At 45.1% G+C, this 24,507-nt stretch overlaps 1 protein-coding gene across 41 annotated transcripts in view; it reads left to right on the top strand.

Moving 5' to 3' along the window:
- LOC100988482 (myomegalin) overlaps positions 1-24,278 on the top strand; it is a 227,305-nt gene extending 203,027 nt beyond the window's left edge. For 11 of the 41 annotated variants that reach the window (XM_055101919.2, XM_055101906.2, XM_055101901.2 and 8 more), the window contains 14 exons: positions 1,049-1,272; positions 1,924-2,076; positions 7,777-8,028; positions 9,208-9,339; positions 10,002-10,121; positions 11,612-11,801; positions 12,494-12,618; positions 15,733-15,972; positions 18,013-18,129; positions 18,699-18,925; positions 19,858-20,001; positions 21,086-21,224; positions 21,531-21,577; positions 23,262-24,278. In XM_055101919.2, coding sequence (XP_054957894.2) covers positions 1,049-1,272; positions 1,924-2,076; positions 7,777-8,028; positions 9,208-9,339; positions 10,002-10,121; positions 11,612-11,801; positions 12,494-12,618; positions 15,733-15,972; positions 18,013-18,129; positions 18,699-18,925; positions 19,858-20,001; positions 21,086-21,224; positions 21,531-21,577; positions 23,262-23,351 — 2,200 coding nt within the window. In that variant the 3' untranslated portion in view covers positions 23,352-24,278. Of the gene's footprint in view, positions 1-1,048; positions 1,273-1,923; positions 2,077-4,071; positions 4,258-7,776; positions 8,029-9,207; positions 9,340-10,001; positions 10,122-11,611; positions 11,802-12,493; positions 12,619-15,732; positions 15,973-18,012; positions 18,130-18,698; positions 18,926-19,857; positions 20,002-21,085; positions 21,225-21,530; positions 21,578-23,205 lie in introns of those variants that run through there. The other 30 variants (XM_055101895.2, XM_055101868.2, XM_034960907.3 and 27 more) reach the window with 7 other exon arrangements.
- The last annotated feature ends 229 nt before the right edge of the window (positions 24,279-24,507 follow it).

The following is a 24,507-nucleotide window of genomic DNA, read 5'->3' as shown; positions in this document are numbered from 1 at the left end:
AGAGATTGGGACCGAGGCCCAAAGGGTCAAGGGTGGCGGCAACTCCACAAATCAAGGGGAATAAAGCAAAGTGCTGAATGTATTGAATTCAGGCATTCATTGAACACCTCACTGTTGTTTTTAACTAAATTCTTTCTTCCCTTTTGGTTGAATTATATTGGCACATTAATTCTCCAGGCTTAGTAACCTAGAAACAGTCTGAGCTAAAAGTGAACTAACTAGGTTTCAAGAGTCTTCTGCCCCACTAAGGGTCCTGCTTTCCTGCTGTGTGTTTAATAAGCAGGATGAGCTTTTTCCAAAGTTGAGTTGACAGCTAATTTAATAGTCACTCAATTGCCCTGGGGGAAAAAAGGAATCATATAACAGGACCTGGTGAAAGAGGCCTAGATGGTGTAGATCACCAGGAGGCTGCAGTGCCTCAGGACCCCGTTCTCAGTGAGTTGCTTCATATAATGATCAATGAAATACGGGCTCAGAGTCCGTTGTAGCCACTAGTTGGGGTTCTTTGTGTCATGCTTGTGTCTCATACTACATAAATGCTTCTGAAAGTATCTGTAGTGAAGGACACAGTGTTTTTTTTTGTTTTGTTTTGTTTTTATTTCTAATCTATCATAGAAACATATATGGTCTGAATTCAGTTAATTACATGATTCCACTTATCATGCTCTTGGATGTTGGGACAGTGGTTTGCTCTGTGTTTCTCAATGCTTGCTTTCAATTTTTATACTTGTCTTGTTGGAGATGGTAACAAACAGTTTGCAGGCTGCAACTGTTCCAGGGATCATACATTAAGCAGCAGTGCCTTAAAAGGAGGGCTAGCTATGTCTTTGCTTGTCCTCAGCATATTATGTGGCCAGAGCACTAGGTAGCTATTCTCTCTCCATCTACACCCCACCTACGCTCCATCCCTAAGCAGAGGTAGGTTATTTCCATAATTATCTGCAGGCATGGTCCCCTTGGCTTACTTGGCTTTTCCTATGAGCCATAGTCAGGACAGGTTGGTTTCGGTGACCTTGCTTTTACCCATTGTCCCCCTTCTCCCCACCAGGCTCAGCAGGGAGCTGCAGGAGAAGGAGAAAGTGATTGAAGTCCTGCAGGCCAAGCTGGATGCTCGGTCCCTCACACCCTCCAGCAGCCATGCCTTGTCTGACTCCCACCGCTCTCCCAGCAGCACCTCTTTCCTGTCTGATGAGCTGGAAGCCTGCTCTGACATGGACATAGTCAGCGAGTACACACACTATGAAGAGAAGAAAGCTTCTCCCAGTCACTCAGGTAGCCTCCACTTTCTGGGTGGTACCATCTTTGTCTAGGCTGAGTGGAGAACTCAGGAAACAGGGCTTATAGCTCCACCATGGTGTGTATCAGGCTGAACATGGCTGTGGGGCCAAGTGCCATGCACAGGCACCAGTGGATCAGGATCTTTGCTCTGTTCCTGACTCTACAAGTTACCTCTGTCACCATGGCCTCCATGGGCACGTACATGCTGTTGGGCACAAAGTGAGCCACTGTGGGGAGAGTGAGAAGATCACGGCAGACTCTTCTTCCTTGGTGACTCTGTCAGATAGATCTTCTTTAAGATGGAAAACCTCCTTCATCTCTCCTACAATGATCTTGCTACTTATTCCTGAGCAGTGTTCCCTAAGTATATGTGGGTGTCCACAGATGCTGCTAGTCTTGCCTGATATTTTTGGAGTTGCCATTTTCATGTTTCAGAGCTCAGAGCACCGCTGTCATCCCTAAGGTGGTTTGCCTCACTATAGGAGCTGTCTGCAAGCAAGAAAATGAACACTGCTAACAGTGCTTGTGCTTGGTTCTTTCCCTGAAAGCAAGACTCTAGCCCTGGTACCCCTGGGTAAACATAAGGCCAGGATTCCAGTTCTCTATAGAACATCATACGTTTTCTTTCATTCATGGGTTTTATAGATTCCATCCATCATTCGAGTCCTTCTGCTGTGTTGTCTTCTAAACCATCATCAACCAGTGCATCTCAGGGGGCTAAGGCCGAATCCAACAGCAACCCCATCAGCTTGCCAACTCCCCAGAATACCCCCAAGGAGGCCAACCAGGCCCATTCAGGTATGCAACAGCCAATGGGGCAGAAGCTTCATCTCCTCTTTCTCTGCTGCCTGTTTGACTTTTCTTCAACGACAGAGGTTTGAACTGTTAGGGGCCTAAATGCATCAAAACCTAGACAGAATCGAGAAACCATCCTCATTTTCCAGTTGTGTCTGATTTAAGAAAATATTTTAGAAAATAAGTAATCCACATCAGGTTTTGATCTGCATACCAGTTCTGACCAGTAGTTGGCTAATCATTTAAAAAGAAACATTTTTATTGGTTTTCTCTCATTTTATCCTGGGAGCAAAGAGGCAAAATGTTTCTCCCAGGATTACAACAGCCATAGGATGAAAAGAAATTCACATCTATTGATCCACTGTATGTGTTACCCATTAAATCTGCATGGAGATCCTCTGCAAGAGGTAGTGCTACTTGTAGCCAAGGATGGTGAGAACAGCCTCAGACAAGGTTCTGTTCATAGTACGTTACCATTAATGGATGTATGAATGGATTGGCAGTCCTCAATATGTACATAGTGCATATCTTGGGGGCAGTTAAAGGGGTGCATTTCATTTACAAGTTCAGCTTAGTTGCCGGAGGGTACACTGCTCATTCACAGCCCTGTACCAGGGATGGCAAGAAAAGGCAAACCTTGTCTTCGCCTCCTACCTCCCACCATAGCTGGCTGGCTGCCTTCAGTGTGGTTTGTTGTGAGGTTTGACTTGAGTAGAGGTGCTCCCAGAAAGCACAGTGCTTTCTTCTGCTGCCCTCATTTCCCTGAAAGCAATTCAACTAAAATCTTAAGGAAGAGGAAGTGTTCCAATGCTTCCTGAGCCTGGTTTCAAAGTTTCTAGGCCAGAGTAGGCAGCAGCTGGACCAGAATCATGAGGAAAAGCTGTGCTTCTAGACTTATAGACATCTGCTTAAATGTTGTGGGTTCAAACAGAGCAGTAGGTAAAGAACAGAGGATTTTAAAATCAGAATGCCTCCTCAAAGAATGCCTGGGCTGTGTTTCCTGGCAATTTGAGTATATTTGCAGTATTGATCTGAAATGGTGCCAGTACCATTGGGATGTGTTTTAGGATATAATCATTGTCTTCTACATTAGACATTCTCTATGGGTCAGCCTTGGTTTCTGCTCCCTCTCCATTGGCTACCTGCCCTTTAATTGCTTTTAGGGAAGAGGAAACAATTTTAAACATTGAACCTTGCCAGGGTTTCTAAAAACCTGTCTGTAGATGGGCTGCCTAAAGATCACCAGGGAAGACTTTTTTTAAATGTAAATTTCATGTTCCAAGAATTTATAATTCTGTAAGTCTACATTAAGGCCTAGACAGAATCAAGAAGGCCTAAAGAATCTACATATATTAGAAGTTTTTGCTATGTGATTTAAATGCCCAGAAGGATTTGCAAGCCATTTTGTCTAAGCCACTCTACCAAGGCATCTATTTTTAATTTGGTCAATGAACACATTGATTTGGAATTATGAAGTTTGTTTCCATCAGAGTCCTGAACTGCATGCATTAGTAATGAAAATTTCCCCACAGCCTTTGTTCACATCTCTCCTACTCAGGATGGGACCTGATGCTGTCAAAGAGGAGTTCTAGGTAGAGAAAGAGTCTTGTCCCAGGGCCAAGGACTGATACATGCTGGGAGCAGAGCCCCAGGGGCCCTTGAGAGCATTCAGGCTCTCTGACTTGTCCATGTCCAGGATTGCTGGGGTGGGGCTCAATAATGCCACCTTACCTTCTTTAGCCAATTGCTTTCAAGATGAACACAGAGGATATATGCAGGATAGCCCTGGCAGGGGAAAAGAGGGAAGGTCAGCCAGGCCAGCCTCTGGTAGCAATGGTCACCCTTGGCTGTCTTATCCTGTACCACACTAGGTAATAGCCACTCTGCAGGGTGATGTCTGGTCAGGGAATGCTTTTACCTTCTCAATCTTTTACCCATTCTTTTCTCTCATTTTCTCTTGATGATGTGTCTCTTTTCTCCTTAACTTTCTGTTCCTAGGCTTTCATTTTCACTCCATACCCAAGCTGGCTAGCCTTCCTCAGGCACCATTGCCCTCAGCTCCATCCAGCTTCCTGCCTTTCAGCCCCACTGGCCCTCCCCTCCTTGGCTGCTGTGAGACACCGGTGGTCTCCTTGGCTGAGGCTCAGCAGGAGCTACAGATGCTGCAGAAGCAGTTGGGAGAAAGTGAGCACTTCTGCATTTGTGTGCTTGCGATTGGCAGCCCCACACTGTGTTGCTCTGCATGGCTCGGGCTGGATGGCAGAGTTTAAAAAAACAACACGGGTACACGTTACAAATGTAAGAGGGAGGGAAAGCTCTGTTTGCTTATTTTTTGGAAATGTATTTACTGTTATTTCTGTGGTGTGTATGTCTCATCAGTTAACAGGTAGATATGTTCACGAGGCTCTAGACCTGGTGCTCTCACACTGTAGACAGTGTTGGATACCACCAAGTATGCTGAATCCCTGACAGACTGGTGGACTGCTCATTGGTAGGGGGTGGGAGAGAGATGTTATGCTTTGCCTATGCAGGATGAAGTGGCCAAGAAAAAGATGGCCACATTCAGTGGGCTCCTTTGTGTGGCTATTATATTTTTCTGCTGTGAAATGCTGTTAATCAAGTTCAGTTCCTGACATCATTAGGTTGGAGCAAAAAGGGTAATGATAGAGGGATTCAGAAGAGGAAATGATGAGCCCCTTTTCCTACTGCACAGGGTTGGTCCCTGCCCTGGGACAGGTGACACGTAGGCAGCTTAGAACCACAGCACCAGCTATGGCATCTGACTGTGAATCCCATCCTCTGACTCCCAAAGATAATTGATCTCATGTAGTTATGTAGACTGTGGACAGTCACCTTTTAGAAAGTGCTTTGATGTATTTGTAGGCTGGATGCTCATCATAAATTTAGTGTGCTGGTGGTCACTGATAGCTTAGAAAAAAATGACAAACCTTCACATGAATTTGCTCTTTCATAGCACCTTAGGCACAACAGTTAAAAAGCAGTTTGAATGAACTTAAACTCATTTGTCAGGCACTTTCTGTGCCTGTAAAGAAGCTTAGGTGAGCCAGAGACTGATAGGGTCACCATGCCAGAAGTTTCTAGTGATGCAAGACAACAGCCAAGAATTTGCATCCCCCTCCCTATAGCCCCAAATGTCATGTGGACCAGCATATTTCTTTCCTTCTTCCTCTTTTTTTTTTTTTTTTTTTTGAGACAGGGTCTTACTTTGTCACGCAGACTGAAGTGCAGTGGCACGATCTCGGCTCACTGCAGCCTCTACCTCCTGGGCTCAAGCGACTCTCCCACCTCAGCCCCCCAAGTAGCTGGGATTACAGGTGTGTGTCACCACACCTGGCTAATTTTTGTATTTTTGGTAGAGACAGGGTTTCGCCATGTTGCCAAGACTGGTCTAGAGCTCCTGAGCTCAAGTGATCTGCCCACCTTGGTTTCTGAAAGTGCAGGGATTACAGGTATGAGCCACTGCACCCAGCTTAGCCTATTTATTTTGTCAACCCAGGAAATGGGTACTTTGTCTAATGCAGGGAACTCTAAAGCTCAGGGAAGTGAAGTTACTTGTTCAAGGTCACTGGTAAGTGGGAGAGATGGGGTTGAATCTGGTCTTCTGCTCCAGGTTTTATGTTTCTGTTATATCTTTTCTACTTAGGATGGCTTTGTCACCATCCTGCTTAGAGTATGGAGCTGAGCTCAGCTGATCAAACTCTGGGGACTCGTTGCAACAATTTTTTCCCTCTCTTTAGAGACCAGTAGGAAGTGCTGCTGTTTCTGACCTAAAACTTGTTATTTTAGCAGTTCTGGCACCAACAATGAATGGGCAACAAATGTGTCCCATGATAAATGGCAAGAGTATTTTCTAGCTTCCATTTCTTTATCTTGCCTCCTTTTCCTTTATCTTTCCACATTTGTCCATTTGTCTTTGCCCAAACGGAAGGATGGAAGGAGAGCACTGTCCATGAAAAAGGGTCTGTTGTTTTGGGTTAAATTGGAATTACATCAAGTCTGAGGCCATTGACCGGAGTTCAAATGGTCCCAGCCTAGATGAGGAAGATTGTAGCCCTTTCTTTCTCCACCTGAAGTCAAGGTCCTCTCCAAGGGACCATTGCTTATACATGCTCATTGTTTGCTTTGAGCCAAGTTTCCGTGTGGACAGTGGTGCATGGTGGCCTCTCAGGTCCCTGGGTTAAAATCTTGTGCAAGAGTCTGTATGGTATCTTTGCATGGTTTAGAGCATGTACTGTGTATTGTGTGGCCAAGGGACTGGAACATGAGAATACTGATCATTGTTACTGATAGACTTAAAACCTCACATGGCCTTGATTAAAAAGTAAGCTGACTATCTGCAACCACTGATTTCTCCCTTTGCCTTGTGTTCGGATGGGGTTGAAGGCAGTTTGAAAGAGGTAGGAAATCATGTATTTGTTGCATTCCTTCTAAAATGTAGGTGCTTAAATTTTTAACCTTCTTCCTTAACTAAGTGATCCTAATGAACATCTAGTATTTTGCAAATTAGAAGAGAGACTCATGACAAGACTTCCCAAACTTCTGCCTATTAGAATTACCTAAAATGAATTTAAAACATCCATTGTTCAAGATGTATCCCATATAGACTAAGGCAAAATCTCTGGAATCCAGGAATCAGTATATGTTTCCATACTTTCTCAGGTGATTCCAATATGTACCCACATTTGAGAACCAGCTACAAGTAGGGCTAAAAACTGGCAAGTGGCAATTACACTAACCCCTCCAAGGAGTTTGGCTTGGATGGAAGAAACAACGACCTCACTCCTGTTGCTTAGGAGGAGCTACCTGTCTATTCTGCTGCCCATGTTCATAATCCCTGAAAGAAAGCAGGCTTCTGAATTTTCTCCTAAACTGTGTCTCTGCCCACCTCTTTCCTCATCTCCCCCATGCTGGGCTTCTTTTTACAGAGAAGTGGAGATGACGGGGCTCAAGGGAAAGGCCTGTGATTTCAAAGGATCTATGAAAGTATCAGCCTATTAAATGAAAGGTCCTACCTGCCTCTGTGGAATAGTATTCAATGATTCTTTAGACAGGAGTGATGACATTTTGCAGCTCCTTGAGTCATGTTGGATGGGATCCAAATAAATACTTGCCTTACATAGACCCTTCCCCAGCCTCAGCAAAGAGTTCTTCAGTCTGGAGGAACTAGGGCCACCATATCCAGCTTGATTTCATGTCCCCTTTCTCTTCTGAAAAACTCCAACGTGGAACGGACATATTGACTAGTTAGTTTCAGGGGAAGGCAAGTACATGTAGACAAACAGATGTTCGTGTTCACAGGTAAGCTCAATCCTGTATTCCATTGCACTCACAACTTCTAACTGTGGGAGTGAATCCTACTTTTAGAACTTTCCTTGGAGTCTGTCATGAAGGATTATAGTAGGATCCAGGAGTGGGGCCACTGGACTTTTCCATTGTATATACTGATGACTTTAAGATACTTTATTCTCTACCTCTTGTGTCTCCTGCTAGGAAATACAAAGGGTGAGAGTTACAACCTCTAGGTTACAAGCCTTAGTCTAATTAGTATACCAAAGTGAACTGGGATCTCTGACATTCCACATGTCTCCTTTTAGTCTCTATTCTTAACAATCACACACTTCCTTGCAAATTCTTCCCTTCTGACACCCCATTTGCTTCTTACTCATGTTTCTTTCTGCCCAGGTGCCAGCACTGTTCCTCCTGCTTCCACAGCTACATTGCTGAGCAACGACTTGGAAGCCGACTCTTCCTACTACCTCAACTCTGCCCAGCCTCACTCTCCTCCAAGGGGCACCATAGAACTGGGAAGAATCCTAGAGCCTGGGTACCTGGGCAGCAGTGGCAAGTGGGATGTGATAAGGCCTCAGAAAGGGAGTGTATCTGGGGACCTATCCTCAGGCTCCTCTGTGTACCAACTTAACTCCAAACCCACAGGTAAAGCACAAAGCAGAGATGGCAGCCTTTGAAAAGAAGTCTCATTCGGAGTCTACTCTTTTCCTTCCCAGGCAGGACTATTTCATTCCTCCTCCATCCCTGGCTCACAGAGTGGATATAAAATGCAAGAGCTGTATCAGGGCTCAATCCTTTCCAAGTACATTTCTTCATTCTCCTGCCCAGGGCCTCAGTGCTCTGTAGGGATATGGGAAAGTCAGGGACCCACCTCTTGTGCTGTCACACTCATGTCCTTCCATCCCTCTGCAGCCTGGCCTCTTTGCAGCCCACTCTGTTAGACCCTTCCAGAATGCCAGGCATAGATGGGACTTTCTTCCATCAGTCAGGACTTGTCACAGGAAAGGGTGTAAGGGTGCAGCTCCCTGACCCTGCACATATATCCTGTGCACAAAATTCAGTCACAGCAAGTGGAGAGGTATAGCTAAGCTCATAAATGCTGAGATGCCATGCAGTTCCAACAGTAAGACAATCATAATTTTCAGGAAAAGACTGAGCCCAAAGCAAAATGGTGCAGTTAATGTCCGGTGTAAGCATCCGTCTGACTTTTCTGGATATTTTTGCTTTGTTTGGCAGGGGGAAGGGGAGTGTCATCCCCTCTCTAATTTGCCTTCAGATCTCTAGATCCTTCCAGGCTATTCTTTCATCTTCCATATTAAAAGTGATTTCAGGGAAGCATTCAGTGTCAGTCATTAACCGCATAGGGTGAGTGTAAGATCACATACTTTTACTTTAGGCCTTCTTTCTAAGGGTGGGAGGAAGGGCTTTGTCGCTCATGTGTCAGTAAGAAGAAAGGTAGAGTGAGATCTCACCTATCATCCTCATATTCACACCCAGGAGGTGGCCATACCTTTCCAGATGCTAGGCAGGCCTTCTCCAGAGCCCTCAGTTATTTTTCTAAAACGTGGAACTCTCACAAGACCCCTGTGTGGGAGGACGCCCATGGAGATTTTTTAGCAAGTGACTATTATGTGTTTGAAAGTACATTTACTGTTTAAACAAAACTACCATTCTTTTGGGTGTCCGTGTGAGAGGACACAGTTGGCAGAAGGCTAGTGATATTTACAGGTCTTGCTGCAGGGCCCCTAGCCGAGCCCCACCCCCATCAGTAACCAGGATTCTCCATCTCCCACCTCTCTTCATGTCCTGGTGGTTTGGCCGCAGGGGCTGACCTGCTGGAAGAGCATCTTGGTGAAATCCGGAACCTGCGCCAGCGCCTGGAGGAGTCCATCTGCATCAATGACCGCCTACGGGAGCAACTGGAACACCGGCTGAGCTCTACTGCTCGTGGAAGGGGTAGGAGAGGCCCAGACCTTCCTGTTTCTGGCTCTATTTAGGGACTTTTAGGCAGAGCTTCACAGATATTCTTTACTTCACTTGCTCCTTATGAACAGTCCAGCAAGGGAGGTGGGCAGGTACTGTCATCCCTACTTTCTGAATGTATCTGAGTTTAGAGAGTAACTCTCTTTAAGGCAGAACTACGTCTGGTGCCCAGAGTCACCTGACTTCTCACCCCATACTTAATCGGCTTATATACTGCTGATGTCTGTGCCTTTGTTGTGTGATTGATAAGTGGTGGAACCAGGTCTGTAAGGGTCCTCCCACCTCTACCCTCGCCTCTTTACCAAGGTGGCCTTTCTCCTTGCACTCTCCTTCCAAGCTGCTGTCACGTGGAGGCCAGTCTTTCCATATGTTGTTGTCCTGCCTATACCACAGCAGCAGCTGTTTAGGGAGATCAAGCCTCCTGCACCATTGCAGTTACGGCATGTGATGATGCACGCAAAGAATCCACTGAGAAGAGGCACACAGAAAACATGTACCCAGCCCCCCATGCTTCATTCAGGGCCAGGCCTTCAGTCCTTGGGGTTTTCTGCTGGGTTGGGGCAGTATCTTTGAGAGATAAAGAATGGGAAACTTTTGAAAGTTTCTGTTACCCAAATGTCTACTTTCTGGGACAGGATCCATTTCTAACTTCTACAGTCAGGGCCTGGAGTCCATACCTCAGCTCTGCAATGAGAACAGAGTCCTCAGGGAAGAAAATCGAAGACTTCAGGCTCAACTGAGTCATGTTTCCAGAGGTACGTGGTCAAAACCCACAAACTGTGGTCACTCTTAAGTTTCTTTCTTCCCTGGTCACACTAATCACCAACTGGAGAAGCAAACAGAAGAAGGTAGAGGTAACAGAGCTACTCAGATCCACCAACTCAAACTCACAGCTATTCTCAGTCTAGAGAAGGCTGCTTTCTAAGATGTGCCAACTATGAGCCCCTCAGACTCCTAGTCCCCAGAAGCGAAGAGCTCTAGGAAATCCATCATTTCTGTACAAGCCCACCTGCATATATCCAGAGTTACGAGCTATCAACCTGGATACCAGTCTGGTATCTGTTCTACCTCCCTTCACTCACAACTGACTTGGAACCAATAAAGGAGGGAGTGCGAATGCCTATCTTCCCTCTCAAGTTTCTCCAGACTTTACTGCAGCAGCATGTGTCGTTCCTGGCCCTGCTCTGCTATCCCTCTGCCTCCTCACCACAACCCTCACTCATAGACTCAGGGCTTCCCTCTGGTCAGTACTCCCATGACTCCATGCCGAGTGGCACTAGCAAATGCCCCCCAGCACTTTCCCAACCCTAGCCTGGGGGCGCTCACAGGTGGGCATCATTTCTCGTGTGGCTGGGAGGCAGCTGACCTTGGTGTTAGTCTACTTGATCAGATCAATGTATTATCGATAACAAAGTATTTTTATTCACAAATATTTATGAACAGCCATGAAAAGACTGAGGGTAGTATCCAAAAGGATTAAACCCAGAATGAAGGAATGCTTGTGGAAAAGGAAAAAGCCACCAAGAGATATTTCTAAATTAGCCACCCAAATTAATTAATTAATTTAATTAATTGATTTCTGTATTAGCAAGAAGATTTGAGAGGAAAGGTCACTGCTGGGGGACGATAACAAAAGTTAACAGATAAGAAAGAGGGCAGAACTACTGAGCTACCATTGCATGCTTGGAGAGAATAGAACAGACCTCACAGGTGAGGAGACAGTAAGAGATTTAAACGAGTACAATTTGCCAGGCTCAGGTGACTCTTTCCCCAGAGGACTTACTGAGCCTGCAGCTGTATTTTTAGAGTCCCTTCAATAATCTTTGACAACTTGTGAAGATCAGAGAAGTGCTGCAAGTTCAAAAAAAAAAAAAATCCCAGTTTTCAAAATAATGAAAATGAGATCCAGAAAGAAATCTTGACGTTGATCTTTGTCAAAATTCAAGAATGGATTATTGAACAGATGATATGTGAGCACTTGGAAAGTGGTGAGCATTAGAAAGCAGAATTTCTCTAAGAGCAAGGTAGGACAGATTAAATAAGTGGAATGAAGGGTTTTGCAAAGAGAGAGAGGCACCATGCTCCAGGCTCTGGGGGATGTTGAGCCAGCATGCTCTTCCCACCAACATAGGGCCTTCCTTCCCTGCTCCTTAGCTCTGTCTGTCGGGGTGGATGTGCTTGGGGTCATCTTCCAGCTGAGCTCTGGCCCCATGATAATAAATCAATCCTGTGTTCCTCTCACCAGAGCACTCCCAGGAAACAGAAAGCCTGAGGGAGGCTCTGCTGTCCTCTCGATCCCACCTTCAAGAGCTGGAAAAGGAGCTGGAGCACCAGAAGGTGGAAAGGCAGCAGCTTTTGGAAGACTTGAGGGAGAAGCAGCAAGAGGTCTTGCATTTCAGGGAGGAACGTCTTTCCCTCCAGGAAAACGACTCCAGGTAAGAGGGGACCCATTGACAGAGAAGGTAGCATTCTTCATTCTTACATTCATTCTTACATTACAAGAGGAAGGGATATTGGCAAGACAATTGATGTCCTCTTTTGGAAACCTAAATGTTCCCTCAGCTATTCCTGATTTTTGTGTGTCAGTGGGGTGGGGGGAGGGGCGCTTTGAGCAGAAGAAAGGACTTCTCTGGGAATGCCTTGTCACTCCCAAGTTGAGAGAGTAAAACTCTGTTATAGAAGTCTTCAGTATATCAGAGACATGAAAAAGAAGGGTTCCCATGCTTCCAATTAGATATAGGACATTAGTCTCACCATCACCTAGGAAGCTTCTATACTGGCTGTGATGCTTGGTCCCAGCATAAGCCCTGTAACTGCTTGTCAGAATGCAAAGAGCACTGTAGGAGCAGTAAGGAGACTGTGCTGGTGTGTCTGTTCTGCTCTGAACTAATGTAGGTAATGGTGTGTTTTCAAGCAAAGTTACTTGACCTCCCTCAGCCTCCATTTCCATATCTGTGAAATAAAAGTGATAGTCTTCATGACCCCCTGAGTTGACATCTGGGGCTCAGATGTAACCCTAACCGTAACCCTTTATGACCCTCTGAGTTGACGTCTGGCTCTCAGCTTGTTGCTCTGGTGTGGCTGAGTGGCTCTGCCATCTCAGTGGGCCTTGCCTCTCCCTGGTCAGACTGCAGCACAAGCTGGTTCTCCTGCAGCAACAGTGTGAAGAGAAACAGCAGCTCTTTGAGTCCCTCCAGTCAGAGCTACAAATCTACGAGGCACTTTATGGCAATTCCAAGAAGGGGCTGAAAGGTATGTGTTCTTCTCCCCTCACCCCATGAGCTTTTTGCCCTTGCATAGGATGCTAGTGAGGTCTTTCCTTTGGGAGTTGTGGAGATCATGGGAAGCTACAGAGTTCTGTTGCAGAAACCCCCACCCGAGCCTGGGGCTCCCAGTAGGAGCTCTCAAACACAAAGCCCAGTGGGACAGGTTGGTGGCACGAGCAAGATCTGGCCTGATCATTCCTAATTACTTTAAGAAAATCTAGACATTCCTATCAATGTCTAGATTGTAACATTTTTGAAAGCAAAAGAACTGTCCTAATGATATCATCATTTGAAAAGGCCTTTAATATTGTTGGTAATACATACTGACAACCCATTCAGCCCAATGCAACAGGCAGTCTGCTCCCACCCTGACCCTTTCCCTAGTGACATCTGGCTCTCAGCTTATTGCCCTTTCATGTAATTTTCATAAATCCTGATTTAGTTTCCTGATTTTCTAAAGAGAAGGTGAACTGGAATTTGAAGAAATACAGGGGCTTACCAGGCTGGGCGAATAGCTTAAGTACAAAGTCATGGTGAGTGCTGAGTCAGTGGGGACCAGCCTGCCCACAGGAGAAAATTAAAAGACACAAAAACAAAAACAAAAAAACCTTATAGAAATACCACTAATAGGACCTAAATTTCAATCCTGGATTTAAATATTAAGGACATTTATTGAAGACTTTGCTGCCTGCTGAAATAATAATCTAATATTTGAGAATTTTGATATATTTCTTCATTCTTTAAATGGAGAAGGGTACTCAAAACATAATGTGAATAAGTCACAGCAGGCTGGGGCAGAGGACGACATCAATGTCGTGAAATTTAGGAAAGATAAAAAGCAAAATCCTGAGCTCGATTAAAAATATCAGTGGTAGAAATAACGGATGAGGGTAGAAATATAGGACAGACAGCCATTCATGGACATGAGGGTTTGGGGTTTGGTAGAAACATGTTCACACAAGTAAGGTGTAGGACAAAGGTTGCTAGAAATGCCAGCTCAAACTGGAACTACAGTAGTGTAAGTGTGATGTTTGCCTGTGGAGACCATGTCTAAAATAATGTTAGATTAAGGGGCACCATCTTTGAAAAGGGCGTTGACACACTAGGGAACATAATGAAGACAGGGCGCACAATGGTGTGGACCAGAAATCTCCAACTAGTCAAAGAAACTAAAGAAATGTAGGCTTTCAAAAGATCTTGAGGACATGAGAACTGGCTTCAGATATTTGAAGAAGTGTCAGGTGGAAAAGAACTTATGTATTTTATGTCCCTCCAGAAGGCTAAACAAAGAGTGAAGGGCAGTGGAAGTTAGATTCGAATTATCATAAATCCTGATTTACTTTCCTGATTTTCTAAAGAGAAGGTGAACTGGAACCTGAAGAAATAGAGGGGGCTCACCAGGCTGGGAGAATAATTTAAGTACACAGTCATGGTGAGTGTTGGGTCAGTGGGACCAGCCTGACCACAGGAGAAGCTTGAGGTTGGGGGAGTGAGAAGTCAGGATGGTGGAGCAGAGTCACCAAATCTTGAAAGCTCACAGGTCAGGGTAAAAGTTGACATTCTGTATAGTAGATAATGAAACTAAGTCTGTTCTTTTTCAAAGAAGATAAGCATATGATGAAAACAGAACTTTAGGATGCTAAGTCTTAGGGGATGTCCTGGAGTTGGGAGACATTCGAATCTGGGAAACGTATTGGATGGGTCTAGTGATATTCTGGCACATTAAGAGATGACAGTCTAATATAAGGTGCTATTGGGAAGATGAAAGGGTATAGATAGATTGTAAAACATCTCTTAAAAAATAAGCAAAATTTAGTGAGAAGTTGGGTTGAGAAAGAGAGAGAGGAACATCATAAAACTTTGGGCAAAATTCAAGAGTAGATTATTTACCAAAGTCCCTAAAATTGGTTCATCCTGAGCTCCCTTTCCTTTCATGCTTTTCTCCCTGCCTTTTAGGACTCATTTCAAAGCTACAACCACTAAAGCTCCATAATCTCTTATCTGTAATTTCAAAATCCAGTAAGATTTCCAAATTAAATTTTTCAAATACTCATTTAGTGACAAAATCTAGATGATCTGACATGAGGATATTCATAAGTCTTTATTTATCTATTTAGAATATTCACATAGCTCATTGTGGAAATAGTTATATGTTTGATAAAGGATTGTGGCTCACATGCAACTGGGTACATGTTATATATGATATATGCACCCTGTTGCCTTGCTAAAAACTAAAACAAATTTTACCTTTTGAAATACATTTGGCCTTAAGGTTTTCAGATAAGGGATTGTAGCCTTGTAGAATATTTCTTAGATCTCTTCATCCCCAGTACAAAGAAATAGCCATGTGGTGAATGGAGGTAAATATGTATACATATATATATTTATATATATGTGTATATATATATGTGTGTGTACATGTCATATATATGTACATGTATATGTGTGTACACATATATGTACATGTATATGTGTACATGTATATGTGTACATATATACACCTATATATAGTATGTATATACACACACAACATATATAAACACACTATATGTAGGTGTATATATATGTACACACACACACATATATATATAGAGAGAGAGAGAGAAAGAGAGAGAGAGAAATTTAAAAACTCAGTTATAATCCCTCGTCTAAGGTGCCCAACTCACATTCTCACATGCTACCAAAAGACCTCCTCCTTCTCTTTCATTTTTGACAGTGAGGACTATGAAATCTCTTTCTCCCTCATCCCCTACCCTTCTGTAGCTCAGTGCTGACCTTCTACCTTGGAGGATCCTATACTTTAGCCTACAGGACTAAGGTTACTATGGAGATGAAATATGGACTTATCTTCATCTGCCAATCAAATGCTCTATAGGTGCATGTGTGTAACTTAAGCCGCAGGGAAGTTTCAGACTGGATGTGTGCCATCTCAGTGCCATCCCCCAGCCACACACAGAAATGGTGACATCTCCATCATAGATGGGTTGCATGAGACTCAGATGATAGTGGGGTCCTTCGCAGAAAAGAATGTCACAGAGGAGGGTTCTGACAAGTGCTTGGAAATACTTGGGTCAATGTTACCAGACTCCTTCTCTCTCAGCTTACAGCCTGGATGCCTGTCACCAAATCCCTTTGAGCAGTGACCTGAGCCACCTGGTGGCAGAGGTACGAGCTCTGAGAGGGCAGCTGGAGCAGAGCATTCAGGGGAACAATTGTCTGCGACTGCAGCTGCAACAGCAGCTGAAGAGCGGTGCTGGCAAAGCCAGCCTCAGCCCCTCCTCCATTAACCAGAACTTCCCAGCCAGCGCTGACCCTGGAAACAAGCAGCTGCTCCTCCAAGGTAGGAAGGAAAAGGGACTTAGAAAGCCCTTGGCCAGTGGGGAGATCACCAGGAAGTTCTGCGGCAGAAGGTGTAATCTGCCTGGTCCATGCTCCTTAGGGTCAGGTTGAAATCAGAGATGCTCTAGTCTAGCAGCCTGAGTGAAAGCATGGGATTTAGGTCAGACTGGGCTCCAGATTCTGAGTTTACCACTTTGAGGTCATTTGATTTGGGCAAGGTGTCTAAAGTCTCAGAGGTTTAAGCTTTAGTTTCCTTATATTTAAGATGAGGATAATGATCATATGTACCTTATATGATTTTGAGCATTAAATGAAATCATTTACAAGTGCTTGGCACACTAAGAATTACTCAATAATTAGCAGCTGTATATGTTCATATATTTTTCTTGGATTTGCTTGGTGCTTTAGTTTTAGCCAAGTGTTTTCACATATATAATTTCATCTGAAGTAAAGCAGGTTTTGCTATCTCTGTATTTCACATAAGAAAACTTAGGTCCTGAGATATTAACAGACAAGCGGGGGTTTAGAGAAGTTATAGACAAAGCCAGAATCAGAACCAGATGTTGTGATTTTCAGTCTGTGTTCCTTCCAGCTCATTGTGCCCTGTCTCAGTATTGCCGACCTTCCCAGATTCTCTAGTCCCCCTTTCCCTCACAGGTGGGGAACTCAGTGTGTGGTAAAATGTTCCTGCCCCTAAGGAAACAGGGCTCTGGGGAAGTCCTGGATGGTGGGTGATTTATTTCGGGTGGCCATCATTCACTTTCTCTACCCCACCCCTTGCCTGCCTTTTCAGATAGGCGTGTTTGACCAGGTCCCCCTTCTCTTCTCAATATCCCCCATCAATCTCACTTCTCCCAGTTTTCATTGAAATGTCAATGGTGTCCCCCTAGTCTCTTAAATCATTCAATTTCTACTTCCTCTGTCCTTTTCTCCTTTTGATACACCATTTAGTACACCATCTCCACTCACCTCCATGGCCATACCTTCAATTTTATTCAAATCAGGAACCACTTCTGTTCAGTTTCTCTAAAGCTGAGCTTTCAAACTCTCCTGCCAGCTATTTCTGGGTCATGTTAATCTTTGTTTTTCTGTGGTTCTTGTAGATTCTCATTTATCTGACAGTAACCTTATTTGTCAAATGAAGGTGACAATAACATGATTATGCTGTTTTGGCAATTCAATAAAAAAACACACGTGGTCCACCAAGCAAACCGCCTGGCCACCAGGAACTTCTCAGCTTACATTAGGTGGATGCCTTGCCCTCCTCTGGGCTGCCCTGATGGTTGTGGTGTTCAGTTATGTCTCCAACTCTTCCTTCTAACCAGGCCTTCTTCTCTCACTGGCTTCCCATATAGCAGCCAAGACTCAGCCCCACTGATGCAGTCTCTGCCCGTCTTTCTTTAGCACCCCGGAGGCCTGAGCTGGAAAGCAGGCACTGGGCCACACTTGCCTGAGCAGGACCTTTTCTACCTTCTTTGTGATATTTTCCAATTCCTCCACCATAGGGTTGCTTTTTAGTCTCCAGCAAGACAATGTTAACCCACCAAGCCCTCTGTCTCCGTTCTTCTCATACAAGTCAATTTTTTTCAGTATTACCTCATCAGAATGATGACTAGAATGTTGAGTTTAGTCCCCCATGAATCCATTCATTCCTTGATCCCTTGATTCTAGATTTTAATATGTACTATGTATATTTATACATATTACATTTAGTTACAGGGCATCATATTAGATACCACACACAAATTATACTTAAGACTCGGTTTATAAAAATACACCTAATAATTTTTCAAACTAGAAGTTACGTTCTCATGGAACACCCCTCAATTACAGGAATATCTTTTTGTTCTGAAGAATGGAAACATTCTGAACTCAGTGACTCATAGGCTTTTGCTTTTGCTTTTGCTTGTGGGGTATGGATAATTCTGTAAGAGGAGAGTCCTGCCACCTTAGGTCTCAGTGGGGACGGCTAGGTGTGCATGTGCTTCATGTGCAGTGTGTTCCAGGGCTCCTGAAAACTGTGGTTGCCTTTACCCCCTAGATTCAGCTGTGTCCCCTCCAGTCCGGGATGTTGGTATGAATTCCCCAGCTCTGGTCTTCCCCAGCTCTGCTTCCTCTACTCCTGGCTCAGAAACGCCCATAATCAACAGAGCAAATGGTAAATATGGCAACTAAAGGGCCCAGGGACTGATGATGGGAAGTGATTAATGCAAACAACCTTTTGTTGTCTCTAAACATATTATCTGTATTTAGAGAGTTTTCTCTGCATGCCCCAAGGCCTTTAGCCCTACTCCCTGCACCTTCTGTGGCTGCCTTTCTTGCCATTGTTCATCCTCCTGTAGTTTTCCTACTGCTGTTTTTGCTTCATTGCACCATAATCTCTCTATTCTTGAAAATGCTATCTGTATCCAGCTTGATTTCCTTGTTTGTGTCTTCTCTACCCAGAAACTTATTATTTATTATGATTCATCCTATTTCATTTGCCAATAAGGAAAAAATTGTCTCCTGGCAAATTTATCATTAAGAGATAATGTAAGAAAGATTATAAAAATATAGAAGCCAGAAGATCTCGATGGACTTTGCCCCACCCTTGTACATTCCCAGGCTTCCTTTCTTGTTCCCGGCCTCGTCCTTTTCTTGTTCCCTGCCTCTTTTTTAGTTGGAGCAAACTGAGGATATCATTATGAATAACAGAAGATTCTGTTGTGTTGTCATTTTCTTTTTCAGGCTTGGGTTTGGATACTTCTCCAGTAATGAAGACCCCTCCCAAGCTAGAGGGTGATGCTACTGATGGCTCCTTTGCCAATAAGCATGGCCGCCATGTCATTGGCCACATTGATGACTACAGTGCCCTAAGACAGCAGATTGTGGAGGGCAAGCTGCTGGTCAAAAAGATAGTGTCTCTTGTGAGATCAGCGTGCAGCTTCCCTGGCCTTGAAGCCCAAGGCACAGAGGTAATCACACCTGAAGCTTTAGGTGCTCTCTTTCCCTGTGCCCTTTCTTCCTTTGATGTTAACTCCTTCTCCCACCACTTTTGTTTTTTTCATGCTTTGCATCTCTCAACAGCTGAGACTTCCTCTTCCATGTATAGCAGCCAGGCCGTTTCTTCTCTATCTCCTATTTTCACTGTGAGTTCTGCTCTGTTCCAGATGTAGCTCACTGGATATTTCCCCTTAGCCCCACAGAAACATGTGGCATTGCCTAGCAGCCTTTGGTAGCTTATTATCTACCATAGTCATGCAGGCACATGACCATCTGTGGGCAGAGTCAACTCAATGGGATGGATAGAAACTGAAGGATTTGCAGGTATATGGCCCCCACATGTGGAAGGGGCGAGAAGCCTGGCAGCCATGTCATTTCCTTGTGCAGACTGCATAGAGGGAGGGAAGGCAGTCAGCAAAGCTTCTGAGAGCACCTTGCCAGTGAGAGAGACCAGGAACCTGTGGCTGTGCTGTCTGAGCTGCTGGAGACCCATGGATGTGTAGGGACAGCCCTGCCTCCACGGAGCCCCCACACTAGAGGGCAAGACACACACCCAAGTAGATAAGCACAGTAAGGGGCTACAGGCACAGTATGAGAAGTCATCCTCTGTGCTGTGAGAGCACCAATGCAAATGTGGTCATTTATCTCAGGCAAGGAAGGTAACAGGCTCATAGAGGACATAGCAAGGGGGGTGAGTTTTGAAAGCCTTGTGGGTTCTGCAGGTGGAGGAAGGCATTCCTGGTAAAGGGAGCAGCACCTTAGTTCTGAGAGCTGCAAATGGTTGTGTGAGGGCTTCACAGGTTCAAGCAGGCCCATGTGCTATGCCTCACTCACAAAGGAAGCTTGAGCCCACGCAGGGGGAAGAAAGTAATCTCTCCGCTCCTGTGGTGTTACCTTTCCCCAGGTGCTAGGCAGCAAAGGCATTCATGAGCTTCGGAGCAGCACCAGTGCCCTGCACCATGCCCTAGAGGAGTCGGCTTCCCTCCTCACCATGTTCTGGAGAGCGGCCCTGCCAAGCACCCACATCCCTGTGCTGCCTGGCAAAGTGGTAAGATGCCAGTGTCCTTTCTTGGTTCAAACCCAGTTCTCCTGCCCTCCAATACTGTTCTGTCTCCTCAATGTCACAGCTTTTCCAGAAAATCAGGAGCCACATAGTGAGTTGGGATAGACAGGAACTTAGAGGAGTGTCCCTGGAGGGACATCTCTGACCCATGGTGGCTGCTTTCATTGCAGCTCTGAATATATCCCATTCCCCGCCAGCCCCCTGTCCCCTGGTTAAGAAATCAAAGAAGATGAAGGGGTGTGAAGAAGGCGGAGACATCGTAACCCTGGCCATCCATAAATGTTCAGTTTATTTACCTCTCTGAAGTTTGGATGAGCTGAAATTCAGTTAAAGCTTCAGCACCCATCTCCTACCCCTCAGGTCCCATGGTTAAATGATCACAGAATGCCCCCATGAGACTGAGCCTTTTTAGTGACTGCCTGGAATCCCAGCATATCACTTAAGCTGGCATCGCTGGACCAGGCCTGGGGAAAGTCAGACACCCCTCAGGATCTGCTCAGAGCTCAGGCTAACTCTGATTGGCAGACCCTTGTGTAGGCAGGTTTCAGGATCCCCTCCCCAGGGATTCTACTTCCAGGTCAATGGCACCAATACCTTTTGGATCCAACTATGCTAATTCCAGGGAGAGGGTGTTGTGCCATCTTCATGTTGGCACAAATATTTACAAACTTGCAGACTTCCCTGAGTCCAGATCTCTCACCCCAGCATAACATTTCTGAACTCTCAATTTTACCTGTGAAGGGATAGTGACAGAACTGATATCAGGACTAAAGCAAGGTCCTCTTCAGAGTTGGGAGTTGTAAACCAGCCTGAAGCAAGGTTCTCTTAAGCTACAGGTGTGTGGGCCTGTGCTAGTCTGCATGGGGAATTCCAGAGTCTCAATATTCCTACCTAATGGCCTCATCCTAAACTGTCCTCGGCTGGAGGTATCCAAGGCTGTGAAGGAGGAAATCCAGTTCAAGAGAGTTGAGAAGACTGTAGAATCCTTCTTTGAATTGGAAAGAGCCACAAAGCACAGGGTGCTTTAGGCCTTCTGCCTGGTCAGTAAGAGTCTGTTCCTCTTATCCAGGGAGAATCAACAGAAAGGGAACTTCTGGAACTGAGAACCAAAGTATCCAAACAGGAGCGGCTCCTTCAGAGCACAACTGAGCATCTGAAGAACGCCAACCAGCAGAAGGAGAGCATGGAGCAGTTCATCGTCAGCCAGCGTAGGTTCCCTGAGAGGGAATGGGGGCAGAAACAGGCAGTCTTCCCGATGCCCCACTTGTGCTTCAGATGAGAAGTGATCAGGGGGGCTTGGGGATGTTGGGAGTGGAGACTGATTTGATGTCCCCAAACCTCCTGTGCCAGGAGCAATTGTGGCTGCAGAGGGAGGGGAGGACAGGGGGTGGATAGAAGGAGACTCCAAGCTGAATAGCCAGAAAGAAATAAATGCTTTAGAATTCTCACGCTAAGCAAGTAGGGTTAATTTCTGCTGGTGATTTCTACTCTGTGGTGCTCTTTTGTTGTTTCAGTAACCAGAACACATGATGTTTTAAAGAAGGCAAGGACTAACTTAGAGGTAAGGAAACTACTGCACCAGTCAGAGGCACCAAGCCTGTCCCCCACCCATCACCATCCGTTAGCAGATCTTGTAGGCGACCCTTGGCCTGCTTTGGCCTTCCAGGAGAAGATTTCCAGTCCACTTGCAAGATCACAGGTCCTCAGTGAGCTTCCTGATAGTTTCTGTTCCCATCACCCTCCCACCCCGTCAGCTCCTGCCCCTGTATCTTGGTTCACTCTCACATTGTCATCATCTCTCCTTTTTACTCCAATTTTTCTTCTTTGAGGCCAAGTTCAGAGACTGGAGAAATGCAATTCAGCTGACTCTTGAAGTCATTAGACATTCGGGAGTCTGCCTCTGAATGAGCTTTTGGTAGAGGGATCTTGAGACCAGTTATGTGTTCTACTCTTCATGAAAAAGTAAAAGCAATTTGCAACCTAATAAACTGATTTCACTGCACACTCCTGGGTTAAGAACAGCAATTTGATTTTGCTGTATCTTTAAGTAACACGACAAAAGAGATCTGTTGTGTCTCATTGGTCTAAAAGAGAATTTGTTAAATAACAACTGAACCTTCACGGGAAAAATATTACATATGTACCAGACATTATCTACATTTACTTAAAACACTAAGTGTTAATCATTCCCTAGGAAGTGCTTTGAAGAAAAACTTGAGGTATATGAAATGGTTAAAAATCAGAAACTAAACCTTTTAACATGGACATCAAAGCTTTGCCATAAGCAATTCAGCATATTCCTAGAAATGTTTCTAAACCATAACCTGAGAGAATGTTGATCTCCATAGTGTGAAAATGACTTAGGCCAGTTTAACTTGCTCTTTTTTTTATTTTTTCACTAATTCCCTTTTGTTTTTCTCTGATAATTCTTCTCTTTCCTGAGCCTCTTTAGAGCAGCACTTACAGGATTGCCTCTGTAAAGCCTTATTCCTGTCCCAGAAAAGGTAACCCAAAAGTCTCTAGTACCCACTGGCTTTCTCCAGTGTGGAAGCTTTCCCCTCCACCTCCCATAGATCACTGGAAAGGACCCGAGGCCTCGGTTCTAATCCCTGGCTTATCACTAACTGCTGTGTGGCTTTGGCTTGTCCCTTAGTCTCTGTGAGACTGCTGCACCCTCATCTGTCAAAGATGGAACTGGACTTAGTTGAGCTCTGAGGTCCCTGTGGACTTGGCCCCTCCACACCCTCATTATGGCAACTGGACATAAACTTAACAGAGGACTTCCCTGCAGAGTGTCCTCTTCTTCCTACAACAGGCTGTTTCTGTATGTGCATGTTTCACGCTAAGCACTTCTTTCTTGAGTGGAGATGGCAAAGGCCTCTTTCTGCTGAGACAAAGTGATTTGGAGAGTCACCTGGCCCCTGAAGAGGGAGTGGTAGGATCCAGCCACCCAGTGTGCAGTGAATTGGAGCAGGGATCTCAGCACACAGGGAGGTGGGGAGGCTCCCCCTAACCTCGGGCACCTGTTGCTCCTCCAGACTGCAGCGCATGCTCTTAGCTCATCCTCTTAACTGGCTCTCACCGTGCTCCTGGCTTTGGTCACCACGTAGCTCTCACTCCAGTTTCAGGTAGCCATCAGTAGGACCTGGCAATATACACTGATTTGGTTTGCTTTATGTTTGTCTGCAGGTGAAATCCCTAAGGGCTCTGCCGTGTACTCCAGCCTTGTGACCCTTGCCTTCCAGGAACCATGCAAGAAGCGCAGCCACCAGAAGTCCTTAAAACAGCAGGAAAGGTGGGCCTGTCCCCCTTTTGTGCAGCTACCTATCTGCTGAGGAGCATCTGGGCCTCATTCCTCCAAGTCCACTGGAGGGTCCAGAAGAGGAAGTCAGAGATGTATCCTGGTGGAGCTGGGAGAAAGGCAGAAAGCCTTTCTGACAGCTATGGAATACCGTTAGCCAAGGTCCACTTAGCCCAGCACTAAGCAAAAGATGCGTAGTTTGCACAGAAGGTTTTGTGATACTGCCTCTCAACAGCCCCAGCAGCTTGGGAACTAGCAAGAGCACATTTCTTGCCTCATCAGCTGTCCTGAGATGGAAAACTCAGTGGATATAGGACCCTGATTCCGATGAAAGGGGCACGTGGTCCCAATGCTGGAGCTCCTCTGGCAGGTTCTAAAAGCACACTACTGAGCAGCGGTGCCCTGCTGGACACTGCTGGCGGGGGCTCAGTGAGCACTACTCACAGATCCACACCTGACCCTGTTGGGTCGAGTCACGCTGGGCTTTGGTCTGCACTGTAGCACCTGTGTTCTTTGAGTTCACATCATGAATGTGGTGACTTCCCAGATACCATCTCAGGCTTAACCTAGCACATCCTATTTCTTTTCTTCTATGATATCCAAATTGGACTGACCTCACTTCAAAGATGCTGTCCCATTTTGTCATCCTATCTTACCTCGGGGAAATTGCAGACTGATGGCCAGACCAACTCTGTTGAAATTCTTGCATAGAGCAAACCTGTGCTCATTTTTAAGTGGCATGGGAGAGGCCCCCAGCCTAGTAAAGCCTAGTCTGTGTCTTCACAGTGCTGATAGAATGTGTTTGTGTGTATAAATATATGATATAGATTTATATATGTTGCTATCGCCATATATTGAAGGCCAACATAACTGGTGGACAGGGTGGGTGACAGAAAATGAAAGTCTTTTTGGTGATTGTTAAAGCAAGATGTGTATAAAGAAATAAATAGTTTTTCTTTCACTGCTTTGTTTCCCATTTCTGCACCAATCCCTTGACAGTATAAAGAACTGGAAAGAGAAAATGGGAAAGACAAACTGTGTTTAAGAAGCATATAGTCTAATGCTTGAACTCTAACTTTAAAAGATTAAGGTTTTCCTTCTCTGTCATTTTGTAAGAATCCCCAGTCTGAAAATATGAAAGAATGGTTCCTAAACTTGGTGTGCCTGAGAAGCAGCTGTGGAGATTATAG

This window comes from Pan paniscus, chromosome 1 (genome assembly GCF_029289425.2).
Source record: "Pan paniscus chromosome 1, NHGRI_mPanPan1-v2.0_pri, whole genome shotgun sequence".
Classification (NCBI taxonomy): Eukaryota; Metazoa; Chordata; class Mammalia; order Primates; family Hominidae; genus Pan; species Pan paniscus.
The sequence above is the reverse complement of the archived record's forward strand: the minus strand, read 5'-3'. Positions and strand labels throughout refer to the sequence as shown.